Source organism: Malania oleifera, chromosome 8 (genome assembly GCF_029873635.1).
Source record: "Malania oleifera isolate guangnan ecotype guangnan chromosome 8, ASM2987363v1, whole genome shotgun sequence".
Lineage (NCBI taxonomy): Eukaryota > Viridiplantae > Streptophyta > Magnoliopsida > Santalales > Ximeniaceae > Malania > Malania oleifera.
The window spans coordinates 108,240,541-108,259,416 of NC_080424.1; the positions used below are offsets into that span (position 1 = coordinate 108,240,541).

Below are 18,876 nucleotides of genomic sequence, written 5' to 3' on the forward strand. Positions count from 1 at the left end.
TAAGTCATATCGTATGTAAAACATCTGTTATATTGATAATACTGAAAACATACTCAGGATGATTAGCTAGTTGATGTCATGTATTACCCCTCATGATGGGTTGTGCAGCTCGAAGGCGGGACCCGATAATGGCTGGTCGACCACTTCCGAGTCAAAAATGTCTGTAAGTACGATGGGCCTGCCACACCCTAGTCTAGATTGCAAGGTGGACGTCCACACTCTACTGAAAGGCACATCGACTATCCATCTTCCACCCCCTCGTGGAGTGGTTAGCACTAATCTGAACATAAATATCTGATCTACATAGTTACGATACCGAACTCCTGAACTAAACTAAACTAACATCCGGGGTCTTATAACATATAGTACATGATAATATATCATCTTTCATAATTTCATAAATACAGCCTCGCGTCAAACATTTCATAAATACGGTCTTGTGCCGATCATATGTAAATACTGCCTCGCGCCGAAATCATACATAAATACGGCCTCGCGCCAAAATCATACATAAGTACGTCATTCTAAAAATGATCATTTTATCATGCATTTATCAGAATCATAATGTACTGTATACTTTCATAACTTCTCAAATCATACTGCATTCATATCATTATCATATCATAATATTTCTTCATGTAAAATAATATTCATGCCACACATTTGCTGTATAAAACTATACATTGTATTATGAAAATCACGATTTCTGGCATCTCATACATATATACACGTTTTAACATAATAGCAATATTTTTCCCAAACTTGCATTAATTTCATAATATTTAAATATTATACATATTTTCAGGAAATCAATTTGCTCATAAATAATAGTAATTTGCGTGAAAAGTAACTGTTTTAGTTTATTCCCTTACCTGACTACTGAGAAAAGCCCCTATAAACTTTGGTCTCACACCCGTAGGATTTTCTAATCAATACCCTGAAAATGAAAGCTCTCAGTGTTAAATTTCAGTATTTTCACTCGTACATCATTTCCTATAACTACCGTAAGACCAAACTTGACTTAAAAAGTCTTGCCTCAACTTAGGGATGATTTCCAACTTGCTTTCACCAACGATCCGCTCTGGCAGATTTGGAGATAACTTCCCCAGGAGCGTCGTGGTGACTTTAGATTGTTGAACCGGCGTAAATTCGGCCTAAAATCGAAGAGAGAGAGAGAGAGAGAGAGAGAGAGTGAGTGAGTGAGTGAGGGCCGAATGGAAGAGAGAGAGAAGAGAGTTTGCTTAATTGTGAAGTAAAAAAATCCGGATTTTGATATATATAGAACAGGGGATTTGTCGACGAGCCACGTCATTCGTCGACGAATCCTTTAATAATTTCGTCGACGAAATTCCATCCTCGTCGACGAAATTTAGTCAACTCAAAACCTCTCTCGGTATTTCCTCGTCGACGAAATTCAGTCTTCGTCGATGAATTCTCTTATGTATTTCCTTTCCTCTTTATTATTTAAATTTCATCTTTATTCAGGTTGTCACAAGATTTGTATCTTTTTGAGAAAACTTGGTGAAAATTTTTTAAATTCTTGAAATCATAAAGGAGATCTTTAGAATTTTTAAAGCCTCAGAAAATATCATTATTCTTTTGTCAAATCTCATGAGAGGTTAATGTCTTTTTCCCTAAAATATGGTAATAAATCATTGTATATGTATTAAGCACTCATAAGCTAGTGCCTTATACTTTATTAATTTCACCTCTAATAACTATTAATACAAAAAAATCATGAAATGAGTAGAACTATTGAAGTTGGTTTGGTTAAATAAAGGAAATTAAGGGGAAAGTCTTATTAATATCAACACTACTTTTATGATTAGAGAGAGATTTTTTGAAGTTCTCAAATTCTAGTATAAGAGATTAAAAGGGTATGTCATTGGTGTTGTAGCATGTAGCTTATATCGAGTGGAACATATCTACAGAGAAAGTACTCAGGTTGAAAAGAAACAGGTACCAAAAAACTGTAGTAGCAATGAGCATGTGCTATAGGTAGAGTGAGAGACTCAAGGTAGAGATGACAATGTTTAGAATGTAAGGAGTTCTAGCTCAGAAGACCAACAACATCACAATATAGCTATATATAGCCCCAGACGCACAATCAGGCCACCTCCCATATATGAATTTGATGATCTGACTTCTTATGTACTCAATACTAGTAGTGGGGATCCTACTACTTTTCAAAAGGCGGTGCACAACCAAGATAAAAGTAGATGGATAAGTGCTATGGTGTAGAAGATAGAGTCTTTACATAAGAACCAGACATGGGAATTGGTGGAGTTTCTAGAGGGGAAGAGAGCGATATGATGCAAATAGGTGTATAGGAAGAAAGAAGTAGTATCTGTAAAAGAAAGAGAAAAATTCAAGGTGCATCTAGTAGCAAAGGGTTACTTACAGAGGAAAGTGGTTGATTATGATGAGATCTTCTCTCATATGGTCAGACACACTTCTATCAGGGCAGTGTTGGGATTGGTGGCGCATTTCGATATGCATTTGAGGCGGATGGATGTGAAGACAACATTTCTTCATGCTGATTTGGAAGAACTGATTTACATGTTACAATCATAAGGGTTCACTCAACCTGGACAGGAACACTTGGTCTGTAAATTGAGAAAATTACTTTACGAGCTGAAGTAGTCTCCGAGGTAGTGGTACAAGCGATTTGACTCCTACATGATCCGGATTTGCTACAAGAGATGTGAGTATGATTGCTGTATTTATGTGAAGAACTTTGATGATGGTTCACTTATTTTTCTGTTGCTTTATATGTGTGATTGTGTTTTTCATGTTGTTCATCGTTGATTGTTGCATTGCACAATCGGTTCCACACACATTAATTTGCACAACAATCAGAGTGGTTTATCTATTTATAATTATAAACAAATATTGTAGTTAATGCACGCGATTGGACTTAGTAAGGCTTTTTCGAATTAGTTATTACATAAATAAGTAATTTTCTTGATTTATTTTCTTTGCTTATGCTCATTCCTATTACAAGCTTATTTTGAGCATGTCTAAACGACCAAATTAGGTCCATTAATTTAGCTAAGAGCTTCATTAAGATCCATTTAATTGCATTCTTCTTCTTCTTTCTTTTCTTTTTTTTTTCATTTTTTTTCTATTTTTAAATTTCTAAATTAACAAACTTAACCTTTAACTCTCGACATTCAGTATCAAGAGCTAATAGATAAGCATTGCTAGTTCATTCATGCTAAGAAGCAGATAAAAAGATTCTAATACAACATCACTACTACACCATTTTATGCTTATCATCATATATGTTTGTTTCATATAAACTTATTTTTAGATTGAAATTAAAAAAAGCTAGATAGTGAGCTTAAGTTTGACTTGATAGAGAGCTTGAATATGGGTAAAATACAATTTTTATTTTAATGAACAAATTTAAACGAATATATTCACGTTTGAATTTTAAATATAGTGTACTTGAGCTATACTTTGATTAAAAACTTAATAAACAATTTTGAAGGTGGTACAACTTGCTTCAACTCAACTCAATTGCAATCATAACTATGCCCATTATGTAGCCCTAATAGCTAACCTCAAAATGAATATAAAATTTGAGAAAAAAAAGACCGACGAATGTCTCTCTATCAATTTTTCTTTTACTTTTAAAATGATTGAATTTGGAAGGGATTAAAAAAATATTCCGTCCCTCTCTTTTTCTTATAAAAGGTTATTTACAAAAATAAAAATTTTTAATTGGTCATTTTTTTCTTCCTTTTTGAATTTTCTAGCTACGGACTTTTCCTTTATGACATCAATGCTTACGTTTCATTAAATTACTATATTTTAAAAAGCATATCATGATATATTTACTTTTATTTCAAAATCATCCCACGCCAAAATTAAAAGAAAAAAGTGTGAATTGTATTTTTTGCAATTATATATATACACAGGCACACATATATTTACACACATGATAGGATAGTATTTAAAATTGTTAATCCAAACGAACCTTACGAAAGGAAAAAAAATATATGATAAAATTTTAGGAGAGTGGAGTATCTTTTGTCACATTTTTTATTATCAAATTCATTGTTAATGTATTTCTAGAGATTTTTCTTGAATTCAATATTAAATTAGGTTAAACTTGACACATCTTCATTTAATTTATTTAATTTTTGAAATTTTTTAAAATTTTAAATTTTAAAAATAAATAGAAAATATAAATTTAAAATTTGGCCGAACCGAAATTTAAGGGGCCTGGCGACTCCCCCGGGCCTTGTCCCGATCGTGGAGCCCATGAGTGGGGCAGAGACGAGCTGGCCCTTTTGTCATTTAACGTTTGGCCTTTCCTTGTCTTCATTAAATAGGGGAATGGGAGTGGGCCACATCTACTGGGCCTCTCTGGGCCCACTATTAATTTCACCTTGCCGGCTACACCTTAAAGCCCATTCTCAAAATCCACCAATAGAATCTTACATGTGTGTTGTCCCTAGCCACTTGGTAAAGATTAGGTACGAGTCTCACATCAGATATATACTGAAAATTTCTTGAAGTTAGAGAATACTTAATTGGGTCCAAGATTATTACATTTGATATTAGGGTATCTGAATGTGTATTAGAACGATCAAAGCGGCCAATACATCAACGAAAATGGATCCAAGATAGTTAGGCTTTCAAAATTTTGTGTTAAAAGTTTAAGATTTAAACATTAAAATGGGTGTAAATGAAATGAGAGATATACTTTTTGTTATTATATAATTTAAGTTATTGAGTACTTGACAAATTGAGGGAAAAAAAAAGAGAAATAATTTATAAGAAACTATTTCATGTATTGTGTAATTTTGTATATGTACCCATAGGGGCCCAATAATTGGTCATATGAGATGAGAATGCCTTGAATGGGGTCATGTATTAGTTTGCTCACCACTCAAACACATGTAAAATGTTTTAGATTTGACAAGTAAGATGTTGCTCAAGGAAATATTGCTATTCCAGAATTATATTTACTGAAACCAACCGAGATTTTTTTTGTAAAGAGTACATTGATTTTATTTTTTTGGACCGACAAATTTCAAATATCAGAATTATGCAAAAATATTATGGTGAGGATTGTACTAGAATTTTGAAAGAGGGCAAGTTCAAGAGTTGGCTTGAAATATATGGGATTTAGAGTTGTAGTATTGCCAAAATCGTTGGGATTTGACTATTTGAGTGATTATAGGTTCGAAATTTGAAATAAAAAGTAAGAAAATATGGTCATAAATGCCCTAAGTTTGGAGTTTAGTTGCCAATAAATAATATATATATTTCAACGAAATCCCAATTTTTTTTATAACTCTCACTTATAGTGGAGGAATACCGTGATTACAAGTAGGACACATTAGATTTACAAATAAACTATAAAAACCATTCGAGGCATCAAAACCAATAATAAAAAAATCAGTACCATCATCCAATTAAAACAAACTAAACATGCCTATATGGAATCAAAACCAATCAAAACAAACATAAACAAATTACCTTATTACCTTCTTTGAATTGGTGCTTTATAGAGAAATGAAAACCTTGTAACTCCTCCTCTAATAATTCTCAAAAGTCTTATAAGTACCAAGAGAAACAAATTCCTGATGCAAGTCATCCCACCACCAATTCCGAGTTGCTTTCAATACAAATATTATGATATACCAACTCTTTACAGAGCCGAACACTACTAGTTAGAGCCCGCAACTCCGCTCCATTATTAGTACCAAGGTCAAATTTTTCTGAGAGGGCAGGCTTAATATTACCAGATGTGTTACTTTGATCCATATACCATTTTATCTCTAATTCTCACTTCATATCTGTCTCCATTCCCTTCTTACCTCTTCTAGATTATTTTTAGTCACCGCCCTCCTTTTTCCTTCCCTCCTCCTATAATTTCTGCCAAGATTTCATATTACCTTATTTTCCTATTCGGGGATCAACATGAGATCCCAAACATCCACTTCTGCCATCCTCTCTGAATAATCCTTCACCTCTCTTTAAAAGGTATTATGTAAACATACACCATGTGAAGTCTCAAATCCACTAATCACATAATTAATTTTATATAGTAATATTTAGACACATTAAACTAATTTTGAACTCATATTGTAATGGCCCGGCCCTTTATACGGACCAGATTGCTACCACACATATAGAATATCTGTACCTGATAAATATACATAAACAACCCGCCCTAAATAGGGACATATGGGTGTATCTCATACATAACTGTAATTCAAAGGTTGTGGAAAAACATAAATATTCATAGGGATTCTATTAAACTTATACCAAAGTTCTAATTGTATCTTTAATACATAAGATTCATACTTAAAACATAAATTATATTACATCTCCAAAAGAAACTAACCAGGCTAACAACCTAGTACTAATACAAAAACTTACTCCTATCAATCAGATTCTAAGCTCCAAAGTCTCATTAGAAGACTAGGATCGATGCCCTGAGGACCTGAAGCAAAGGTTGTAAGATTTGGGTGAGACACTTCTCAGTAAGGTGGAAGATATTACAACAGCACGTGATTACATGAGTTTATTCCAGTTAAAATTGTCGTGACGTCCCGGACCCGGCCCAGAGAACCAATCTCTGCTTTAAAAATGGGTTCGGCTTGCGAACTAGGAAAAATGAATGTGTATTTTGAAAATGTGAATTTTCGTGGAGAACGATGTGTGGTGGAATCTCCACTAATCTTTTGAAGTGTGGTTAGAACACTTGATTGCTACCCCGTTAGGGGTAGAATCGGTCTGCGTCACCAGAGTCGGGCTTGGGAGTATGGTTACGCAAGGGGAAGGTATTAGCACCCCCTACACGCCCGTTCTTACGAACGGTACTAGATTAATAAAGAATTATCCCGAAATAAATGTAATAAGTCTTTAAAGATTACTCCCTTTCAAAAGTCAAAAGAATGAAAATACTATATAGGTATTCCCTCAGAACCGGGTCAATCCAATACCCTAAAGAGTCAATGCTCTTGGTCACAATCATCGGGAAGTAAAATCGAAAATAGGATACGAAATACGCTCCCGGGAGTTTTGAAATCTATAGGTTTTTCTAAGTAGGAAATATACTATTCCGGGAGGTTTTTGAAATTTGTTCGGGATTTGGAATGATTTTTTGTGCCTAAAAAGATATTTTTGTGATTTTTCCTAAGTATGAAAATGATTTTTGTGATTTTTCCCGAACTTTCAAAATAACACAAATAAAATCATTTGAAATCAAAATGTGAAAGTATTTTTGGGATTTTCAAAAATTTTATGATTTTTATGAATTTTTCGAATATAATAATAGTATACAAGTGAAATGGAGAAAACCGGGGTGAACCGGTCCGGAAATGGTGAACCGGTCAAACGTTGACCGGTTTGAGGGAAAACCAATTTAAGGTCTTGGTCGAGACCATTGATTTTTCAGGGTTTTCCAATGTTCTTCCAAATACAACAGAATTTTAGACAACAATCATGAAAGTCATAGTTTTAAAGATATGACTTTAGAATGTATTTTTGAAAATCTTGACTGTGGGGAAACAAATCTAACCTTTGCCAAACATGTTGGAAATTTTCTTGAATTTTCTTCAAAAATTTTCAAATGTAAATAAGTTTCAAAGCCTTAAAAATTTTTGAATTTGCTTTGACAATTTTTTTTTTTTTTTTGAATTTTTGTGTCTTTTATGAAATTTTTTTTTTTATGAGTTAAAAAAAGCCATTTAAAATAAAATAAGAAATGAAATAGAATTAGATAAACTAGCAGAGATCAGTTCGGGAAAAGGGGGCGGAGATGTAACATAGGAAGAGAAAATTCATTAGTCTTACCTATCGTCTTTTTCTCCTCCTGTCTGTGAATTCACAGGGGTTAGTCTACAGCGCCTTCCTGAGGGTTGTTCTTGAGCTCCGACTCGAGGCACTAGGGAGTACCTTCTTCAAATGGAGTGACTCGGCACCGGTAGGAAAAGGGATCAATCGATCGCTTGATCTTCTTTCGTTTTCCTCTGCTCCGGTCTTCTTTTCCTGTTGATGAGTCTACTGGGGCCACTCTACAACGTCTTCCCGAGAGTTGTTCTTGAGCTCTGATTTGAGGCACTACGGGGTGCCTTCTTCAAATGGGGTGACTCAACACCGATAGGAAACGAGATCAGTCGACCTCTTGATCTTTACTAAAAAAAAAAAAAATTAGCTTCACAAACTCATGATAGAAAATTTCAATATTTGAAATCTTCTCCTTACCACCACTAAGAGCTCTCTCTCCCTTGTGCTTGGAATGAGAGGGCTATTTATAGGCTTAGCTTGGGGCAAGCGTAGGAAAGAAGACATAAGGGAGTGATGATGGGGGGAACCAAGTATGGGAGGAAGAATGATGAAGGGAAATTAGCATGGGAAGAATGGTTAAAGGAGATAACATGACATGTGGTGAGTGATGATGGGGGAAACAAAGTATGGGATGAAGAATGATGAAGGGAATATAGTATGAGAAGAATGATAAAGGGAGGAAACATGACATGTGGTGAGTGATAATGGGGGGAACAAAGTATGTGATGAAGAATAATAAGGGGAATATAGTATGGGAAGAATGATAAAGGGAGGAAACATGACATGTGGTGAGTGATAATGGGGGGAACAAAGTATGTGATGAAGAATAATGAGGGGAATATAGTATGGGAAGAATGATAAAGGGAGGAAACATGACATGTGGTGAGTGATAATGGGGGGAACAAAGTATGTGATGAAGAATAATAAGGGGAATACAGTATGGGAAGAATGATAAAGGGAGGAAACATGACATGTGGTGAGTGATAATGGGGGGACAAAGTATGGGATGAAGAATGATGAAGGGAATATAGTATGGGAAGAATGATAAAGGGAGGAAACATGACATGTGGTGAATGATGATGGGGAGACAAAGTATGCTTGCATTTGACAAATTAAAATAAATAATAATAATAATAATAATAATAATAATAATAATAATATGAGAGTTCTAGAAGCTGTGCGGAGCCCATCGAAAATGTGTGGGGCCCATGTGCCATGTGGGGTCCACAAGCCGTTTGACGGTTACAGGAACCCAAGCTAGCAAAGCATCGGATATATGGATCCGAGCTAGCGTACCAAAGGGGGTAACGTGCATCGGATGTAGGAATCCGAGCTAGCGTACCAAGAGAGGTGGGGCCCACCAAACATGTGGGACCCAATGAAGATATATGGGGCCCACAAGCCACGTGGGGTCCACGAGCCATTTGAGGGTTATAGGAACCCGAGCTAGCAGGTGCAAGTGTGCCAAAAGAGGTAACGTGCATCGGATGTAGGAATCCGAATTAGCGTACCAGAGGGGGTAACGTGCATCGGATGTAAGAATCCGAACTAGCATACCAAAGGGTAACGTACATCGGATGTAGGAATCCGAGCTAGCGTACCAGATGGGGTAACGTGCATCGGATGTAGGAATTCGAGCTAGCGTACCAGGGAGTAACGTGCATCGGATGTAGGAATTCGAGCTAGCGTACCAGATGGGGTAACGTGCATCAGATGTAGGAATCCGAGCTAGCATACCAGGGAGTAACGTGCATCAGATATAGGAATCCGAGTTAGCGTACCAAGGGATAACGTGCATCTGGTGTATGAATCCGAGCTAGCGTACCATGAGATGTGGGCCCCACAACACATGTCGGGCCAAATGGAGATATGTGGGGTCCACAAGCAGTGTGGGACCTACAAGGACGTGTGTGGTCCACCAACAGCGTGGAGCCTACAAGGATGTGTGGGGTCCACCAACAGTGTGGGGCCTACAAGGATGTGTGGGGTCCATCAACAGTGTGGGGCCTACAAGGATGTGTGGGGTCCACCAACAGTGTGAGGCTTACAAGGATGTGTGGGGTCCATCAACAGTGTGGGGCCTACAAGGATGTGTGGGAAGGTTTGCCATGAGGTCTCCATGGAATGGCCTGGTTAAAATTGGGGTGTCAACAAAAATAATTGCATAATTCTACATTCATATTACTGCACCCTAAGAGATATACAAATATAATTCAGTATCATTACAAGCGAGAGTTCCCGAGGTTAGGGTAGGGTGCAGGCCCATACACTGTACGATCCCTCCACACAGTACTTAACCCTGTGACCTTGCCCATTTTAGTTTTTTAAATCATGTATATGAATATTTAGAACAAAGACCAGTTTTGAAATGTCATAATATGCCTATTTACCCCGTGGCACGGGTTTTGCACTGATAACTCTGACATGCTTTGTTCATGCAGGCACTGTCAAACATCTATTATATAGTCCAACTGCCCCATATGGTCCATTATTTCACCAGTGATCTCAATACTCCTGCAAGTCAACTATCTTTATACCCACACTAATTCACATGTGTGGTTGTACTGTACTTTACTAGTAACGGAACTGCAGCTTTAGAAACTGGAGTATCTTTCAACTCCTTTAATTTGAAATATCTTTCAACTCTTTTAGTATCAAGTTGTGGTCTCGTCATATATACAATTTACAATGAAAACATAATAGTCCATGCATTTCTAGTATTTTCACAATCTCATTAATGAACTAAACAGACATTCTTTCTTCCCTTCAAACTGAGGTATCAATCGATACACGTACTCTCGATTGACCCCTTTTCACATATAAAGTTCGGTATTTAACCGGCACCTATTTTCCTCAATTTCAGATAGTATAATAGAACCTCAATTCCTATTGTTCATAACTGTACATACCAATGCATTATAAGCTCATTTAACAGCATATATCACGTTCGTTTCGTCAAAAACTCCTTTAAGGAGTAATCAGTTCAAAAAGTCATTTAAATGAAAAATGAGGGTTCAGGCATCTCCTACTAGTAGTTTAAAGCAACTAGGCAAGTTTTTAAAATATTTGGAGATCATATGCAAAAATCTCTAAATTTACCAAAACCGTAAAAATAATTAAATCGACACTTTTACTCGATAGAATTTTGCAAACGAACAGTCATAACATACATAATAGTATAGACTACAGTTTTACCGGTTTACTTTTTAAAATAAACTGATGTAAACAAATCCCCTTACCTTAAACCTGAAACCGAAACATGAACGAATCGATCCAAAACAACGACTCGGGGTCCCCAAAACCTAAAAACCGAAGAACAATACTTCAATATAATTTCCTATACTACCGATCTACCGAACCGAAACCGAATTCAGACCCTTACCTCGATTTTAGGGAAAATCCTGAAATTCCACAAACGAAGATCCATTCTAAAATAAATGTAGAGGTTCTCCTCCTGATCCACGTAGTAATGATGGATCGTGGATTTTGATTACGGACGGCGCAAAATCCTAAAAAAGAGAGGGGGTTGGTTCAAATTAGAGAGAGAGAGAGAGAGAGAGAGAGAGAGAGAGAGTTTATAAAATAAAATTTAACTTAACATTTAAGTAATCAAAATAAATATCTACTTCAAGATATTTATATATAAATATCTCAAAATATCTCCTTTCAAAATATCTTCTCCAAAATATCTCCTCTAAAATATCTCTTTATTTATTTATTTATTTATTATTATTATTATTATTATTATTATTATTATTTATTTTTGGTACAAATAAAGTCACATTGCTTCACATTTTAAAAATAATTTTTTAATTAAAAATACTCTGATGAACTAGATTCAATGTTATTGGAGAAAACCGTCCACGATTGTATAAATCGATTGTCATATAACTGAGCTCACTTAATAGGTCTTAAGAATTAATTTGTCATTGTGCTCTATAATTAATAATATATCCATTAGCTATAGTGTCCTATTATTTCTAATTAAAATATTTTACTTTTGCATTTTGTTATCAGAAATTGGAAGTTAAGACTTCAAACAACTTTTTAAGGATATTTAATTTGGATCTTTATCTTATATTGTGTCATTTAAGTAAGGGGTGACATGGAAGTTTTATGCTTTCACAATTAATTATTTAATAAAATCATATTGTTATTTTTGAATATTTTAACTAATTATTTAATTTTTGAACTGTTATTTGCATGTTCATTTTTAAATTTCATTTTAACCGTATCGATTTTATTTTGAAAAATGATCATCGCGTGATTTTTTTTTACACATATATTAGAAAAATAATCCACTAAAGAAAAAAATGATTTTCCTTTTAGAATATTTTGTTAGTTTTATAATTGATAAATTAGGCATAACATCATATTCCCTTAATCTATAAACCCTCTCTTCCCCCTACACTCTTAAGGGCTTTAATTTAGAATTGAACCTCAACATGACTTTTCATTAAAAGTAATTAAAATTTATAATGATTAGTGTTCTTTTAGAGAGACAACTTCCTACAAATATTTGTTGCAGCTGCATGACAATAATACAATGCTCTACTTATTTAATTTCATTTTTAATTTTGTTCAAATCATAAAAAAAAAAATATTAATCATTTTTAATTGTTTTGATTTACTTCATTCAAAACATAATGGTATAAGAGAACACAGAGTTATTTTTTTAATAAATATTATTAATTAAAATGGGTATTAGCCTACTTAGATGGTCAATATAATCATACTTAAGCTTCAAGATATTTAGGAAATTAATAATTACCCCAATTATTATTGTCACTTTCTCTATCACTGTCAAGGTAGACTGATGGTGTTCTTCTATCTTACCATCAATGTTGTTGGAATTAAATTTTCAACAAAAAGAATTATTATTCTCATCATATATTATTTAACTAAACACCCATATAGAACAAAATTCTTATTTTTTTTCACCAAATGAAAATTTTGATAATGAGTTCGAAATTTTTTATATATTTAGGACCTGTTTGGATCAAAGATTTTGATTAGAAAAAAGAAAAAAACAGAAAAATAAGATGAAAACTCATTTTCCTATATATTTTCTCCCTATACAAAATAATCTAAAAAAAAAATTGTTTTAAGATGGTTAAAAATTTTAAAAAATTAAATATAAATGGTCATATTTTTATTCACTTATTTGGTACAATTTTTTTTTTTTTTTTGTTTTCTTCCTGAACTAAACATGAAAAAAGTTGATTTTTTCATATTTTCTTTTCCTTTTATAAGATCCATTTGGATTAATAATTTTACTTGAGGAAAGAAAATAAAAATAAGGAGAAACTTATTTTTCATTTTATCATTTTATTTTCCTTTTATATCAAAATCTATTAAAAATGAAAGTTTGTTTTTATATGATTAAAGTTAAGAAAAACTAAATAATAATGACGTGTAAAATTGAAATTTTATCCATGAATTTTACATATCTTTTGTTTTCTTTCTTACTTTCCTCAATAACCATGAAAACATGAATTCATTATATTTTTTCAAATATTTTCCGAGCTCCAAACAGGGTCTAAGATTTTCCCAATTCTAAATAGGGTCTAAATCTTCCTGTATTTAATTTCTATCTTCGAATGCAGAAGGAGATGGATCAATCAGACGCATGCTTGGATTCCAAGACCTGCCACAAAGAACCAATCTTAAAGACTCCGAATCATAGAAACAGAAGATGCATATTCTTCTAGTGCGCGCCCAAAAAACTCCTCACTTCACTCCAAAGCAACATATATGCATATACAAATAAGCTGGTGGGCGTGTGTGTGTGTATATACATAGGCATGTATATATAATCGTCTCCCAGCTAGCTATAATTTCAAACCAACTAATTAATCAAGAACGCTGTAATCCCAGCCTAGGTTAATAATATCCATGGCGGTGACATTGTCCATGTCAGTTCACAAGCTTTCCCTTCTGGGGCTTTTCGTTTTCCTGTTTGGGTGCAGGTGGAGGGGTAGTCTCAGCCATGATTACTCGATCGTGGGGTACTCGCCGGAGGATTTGGGCTCGACGGGGAGGCTGATGGAGCTGTTCGAGGCGTGGATGTCCAAACACGGCAGAGTGTACGAGTGCATGGAGGAGAAGCTGCGGAGGTTCGAGGTGTTCAAGGACAACTTGGTGCACATAGACGAGAGGAACAAGAGGGTGAGCAACTACTGGCTGGGGCTCAATGGGTTTGCGGATTTGAGCCACGAAGAGTTCAAGAGGGATTATTTAGGGTTGAACCCGGTGGGAGGGTTTGAGGAGAGTGGGAGGAGAAGAGAGTCGCCTCATGGGGAATTCACTTATGGGGATTTTGTGGATTTGCCAAAGTCTGTGGATTGGAGGAAGAAGGGAGCTGTGACTGGTGTCAAGAACCAAGGTGGATGTGGTAAGAACAATCCTCATCTCTCTCTCTCTCTCTCTCTCTCTCTCACACACACACACACACACACATGGGGTTGTGCTTTTAAGTCGAAGAAAGAATTAAATCAAATAGTTGTTTGATTTGAAGCTTAACAACTATAGGGTGTTAGTGTCACGATAGTGATGTATAGATGAGTTTTCGTGTGAGTCTAGTACAACTTTAGTGGATACCAGTGTTAATATAATATGTTATGATTAGAGAAATCATTTCTTTTAAGACTTTCTCTTTGTGTTATCTTAATTTCTTTCTAATCATGGACGTTCTAACTTTAGTGATTTACTGGCTTTGATTAATCCCGTTTTGTTGAGTTTAAGGAAGGACTGCTCATCTAATTTACAAGTTGTTGGTTTGTTTTTAAAAATATGCCGTGGTTGGGTAATCAATTGATTGATTAATTTGCTTAATAATTAATAGTTGTTGGTTTTTTTTTTTTTTTATGTGGTTCGTCAACTTGTAAAGGGAGTTGCTGGGCATTTTCAACGGTGGCAGCCGTGGAAGGCATAAACAAGATCGTAACGGGAAACCTAACTTCTTTATCGGAGCAAGAACTAGTAGATTGTGATAGAGCATACAACAATGGGTGCAATGGGGGTCTCATGGACTACGCTTTCTCCTTCATTATTAACAATGGCGGCCTTCGTAAGGAAAAAGACTATCCTTATGTCATGGAGGAAGGAAATTGTGTCACCAAGAAGAAGGTACACTTTTGGATTCATATTAAAAATGATCATTTTTTCAGTAATTTGTATGCATACCTTGTCTTTGTACGCATAGAGCTCAACTCCATGCCTAATTATAGAGTTAATTATTTGACACATAAGAATGAGATAGAATTAGAAGAAATGAAATGAAATTTTATACCACTCTCCATTCAAATTCTCATCGAAATCCACAAATTAAACATAAATATCCAAAGAACAGTCACGGCACAATACCTACTGAAATATAGAGAAAGAGAGGGAGAAAATCTTCGTGGCCCATGTTCGGCCTTTTAGCCCAATCAATCAAGTATGGGCCAAAACCTAAGCTAGGCCCGTTAAGCTTATAATAACTCTAGCCAAAGCCCATTTTGGGGTTGATTTTTGAAAGGGTTTCCCAGATGCATGGTTTACAATCTTTTGTATCCCAATCTCGAGTGTACTCTAAAAACATTGTTCGAGATATTTCTCCATCTTGATCGTATGCTATTAAATTTTAACATTTAAGAAAGAAAATCTATTCAAATATGATTAAAATTTAGAAAACAAAAATAATAATATTAATATGTACTTTTGTTTTAATTCTTAATGATAATTTAATAGTTATTACTGATAAATTATTTGCTTAATTAATTTTATGGGGAGCATGCATGCAGGAACCAGTGGTAACAATAAGTGGATACCATGATGTGCCACAGAACAGCGAGGAGAGTCTACTGAAAGCAATAGCGAACCAGCCTATTAGTGTAGCCATTGATGCTTCTGAACGAGACTTCCAATTTTACAGTTCGGTAAGTATATATATATATATATGTGTGTGTGTGTGTGTGTGTGAGAAATATATAATGGTGGCAAAACGGGTCAAGATTCAATAGGTGATTCGTGATCTGTCCGTTTAGAACGGATTTGGATTTGAAAGGAGTCAATCCGTTTAATAAATGGGTCAAACCAAACTCAACCCCCGTTTAATAAACGGATAAGACGGGTTTGGATTGAGTACCCGTCAGGTCACCCATTTATATTAAAAAAGATATATTTTTTAATTTTTTAATTTTTTTTACTTTTAACCTTTTAGATAAATCATATGTTATAGTTACAAGCTATACAACTAGATTTGTTGAAAATTTGAAGAGGGAACAGAACATGAGCGATAGATTATATTTATATTGGTGTTGTTCTTTAAATTTTAAATTGTATTTTCTCAAAAAAACAAAAATTAAAGAGTTGTTCTATTTTTTAAAAATTTTAAGTTTTTTCTTAAGATATTAATATATAAAATAAATGATTAAATGAGTAATGCTTTTTTAAAAAAAATATTAATTTAATTTTGGTTAAATGTTAAAGAAAAAATTAAAATAAATAAATTATATATTTAAATGGGTGTTTAATGGATACCCGTTAATGACCCGTTTATTAAACGGATAGGTTTGGATTTATAGGTTATTTACCTATTAATAAACAGAAGAACCCGAACCCAAACCCAAACCCATTTAACACTCACCTGTTAATGACCGGCTCAAACTAGAACCATAAACCCATTTTGCCATCCTAGAAATATATAAATGCATGTACATTTCATTTTTTATTTTTATTTTTTGTGGAAATTGATAACCTTCTTGAAAAAATAATCTCAGGAAAACAACAAAATATTTTGTACAATAGGTATATACATCAAATCTAAAATGATTTTTTCATGTGTATAAAAAAGTGTTTATTTGGTTAAAATACATACACTAACAAAATCATATTTGATTTGAGGAATACACAAATTGCACGTAAGTTATAATCTACCTCATGCACACTAAGAAAAATTAGGTCGTCACTAGTGTGATCTTCCTATCAAACACTCTTTCTAGTAAAAACATTCCAAATAATAGTATACTCTACTAAATCATATATGGACTTTATCATGTAAGACTTACTGTTTGGAGTGTTTTCATTAAATGAAGAGAAAAAATTAGGTTCTTCAGGAGGATTACGTTGGTTCTCCCATTAGACCCTTCCGATCAATGAAAATATGTCAAATAATGAGGGTCACATGATACGACCTAGATATAATTTGATAGGCTACACTATTTGTGTATATACACACACACACACACACACACATATATATATATATATACATTGCTATACAAAACTCCATAGTATGGTTATATGTGTGTTTGTGTGTGTGTGGGTGTTGCAGGGGGTTTTCGATGGGTCGTGTGGAACGCAGCTTGATCATGGGGTGGCAGCCGTCGGATACGGGACATCATCGGACGGCGTGGATTACATCATAGTGAAGAACTCGTGGGGAGCAAAATGGGGAGAGAAAGGGTACATCAGGATGAGGAGAAACACTGGGAAGGCAGAAGGCCTTTGTGGGATCAACAAAATGGCTTCTTATCCCACCAAAAAGAAGTGATCATCCTTCCATCTTCATTCTTTACTTCCTACCTATTTCTTCTTCCTCATCATCTCCTAATAACTGATCTTTAATCATTATATGTACTCTCTGTCTCTCCTTCTCCGTGTATGTAGAAAAAGAAACTATACGTAGTAATTGTAAACAATTAACGTTTACGCATTACGATGACTTACAGATTCGATTCCTTACTTGTAAGATGAATTATTATGAGTATGTTAATAAGCAGATGATACTAATTTCATCATTTGATTTGGTTTTACCCAAGTGGGCCTAAAAGAGCTATCTAGATGGGAGTTTCAAGTCAATAAAAAAAAAATATAACTTATACAATACACATATGGATTTATGAGAATAATTTTGGGTATGGATTTAAATTGAACATTTGTAAAAAGTGAACTTGTTCTCATATGTATATAGAAAGGTGGATTACTTATGTTGAGAGAAAATTATTATATGGAGCACTCTGGTGAACGGTAGAACTCTAGATAAATACTATCGATTACGAGTTGCATGCTTAAAAGGTTCACATTAGTGTTAGTATTGGAGGAGTCCAAGAGTGGGCGCTTAAGTCTTTTGGGTCTTGGACGCAACCATGTATATAAGCACCCATCATCTACTCAATTTTTACAATGTGGAATAAACTTATAAGTGGAATTCTCAACAATTTCCCCCTCACTTGTGAGCTCCAATTGCTTCCCCTTGAATTCTCAAACAGTTGCTCAAGTGAGTCATACCACCGTGCCATACGTGCTTCGAAATGCATTCTACGTGCCTCTGAACCAATCCTACCTCCCACGTCTTAACGCTATTCGGATACATCTTCCAAACCTAGATGATCCTTATTGGCATTAGTCACACACGTAATTTTTCCAATGTGGAACAAACTCACAAATAGAATTCTCGACAATCTTCTCCTCACTTGTGAGTTCAAATTGCTCCCCCTTGAATGGAATCCGTCTCCCTCATAAGAAAATGTCCAATTCTCCAACAATTCCTCAAGTGAGCCTTACCACCACGCCTTACTTGCCTCAGATTGCATTCCACGTGCCTCCAAACCAATCATATCTCCCACGTCTTGACCTTATTCGGATCCATCTTTCAAGATTAGATGATCCTTTATTGGCCTTGGTCACACACTTGATCCTCAAATTGTTAACACGTCAGGAGAATCAGCTTCAACATCTCAACTTTTTTGTTTTTGTGATGTCACTCATCCAAAGTTATGAATCGTCAACTCTGATACCAAAATTATAAATTTTTTATGGGTGTTGCAAGCCTCCAACAGTTTTTAGATATACTTTCGTGAACCTAATTACATGGGTGAATCCAGTGAACCAAGCATCGACTTCTTGGTCTTGTTCGGGTTTTTCTTTGAAGTTTGGATGGAATTTTGTTTTATCTCTTGCTGATTATTAATCTATCAGTTGAGCAGAGATGTTGTTTGTTGTTATTAGTTAAAAAAAAAAAATGTGGCAATTGGAATTCTAGAATAGGTCTTCAGGAAATTCCTTCCATATCTGCTATTC

The 18,876-nt window shown here is 34.6% G+C and overlaps 1 protein-coding gene across 1 annotated transcript; it reads left to right on the plus strand.

Moving 5' to 3' along the window:
* Positions 1–13,504: 13,504 nt before the first annotated feature.
* Positions 13,505–17,594, plus strand: LOC131161727 (cysteine protease XCP2-like). The gene is made up of 4 exons (XM_058117692.1): positions 13,505–14,206; positions 14,702–14,940; positions 15,597–15,731; positions 17,129–17,594. The coding sequence occupies exons 1-4, from the start codon at positions 13,708–13,710 to the stop codon at positions 17,345–17,347; spliced, it is 1,092 nt and encodes a 363-aa protein (XP_057973675.1). The 5' UTR covers positions 13,505–13,707; the 3' UTR covers positions 17,348–17,594.
* Positions 17,595–18,876: the final 1,282 nt, after the last annotated feature.

Excerpts from the sequence above, each read along its gene's own strand:
- LOC131161727 (XM_058117692.1), top strand. The coding sequence starts at position 13,708 with ATGGCGGTGACATTGTCCATGTCAGTTCACAAGCTTTCCCTTCTGGGG. Across the intron at positions 14,207-14,701 it reads CAAGAACCAAGGTGGATGTG|GGAGTTGCTGGGCATTTTCA; the intron begins GTAAGAACAATC and ends CAACTTGTAAAG. Across the intron at positions 15,732-17,128 it reads ACTTCCAATTTTACAGTTCG|GGGGTTTTCGATGGGTCGTG; the intron begins GTAAGTATATAT and ends TGGGTGTTGCAG.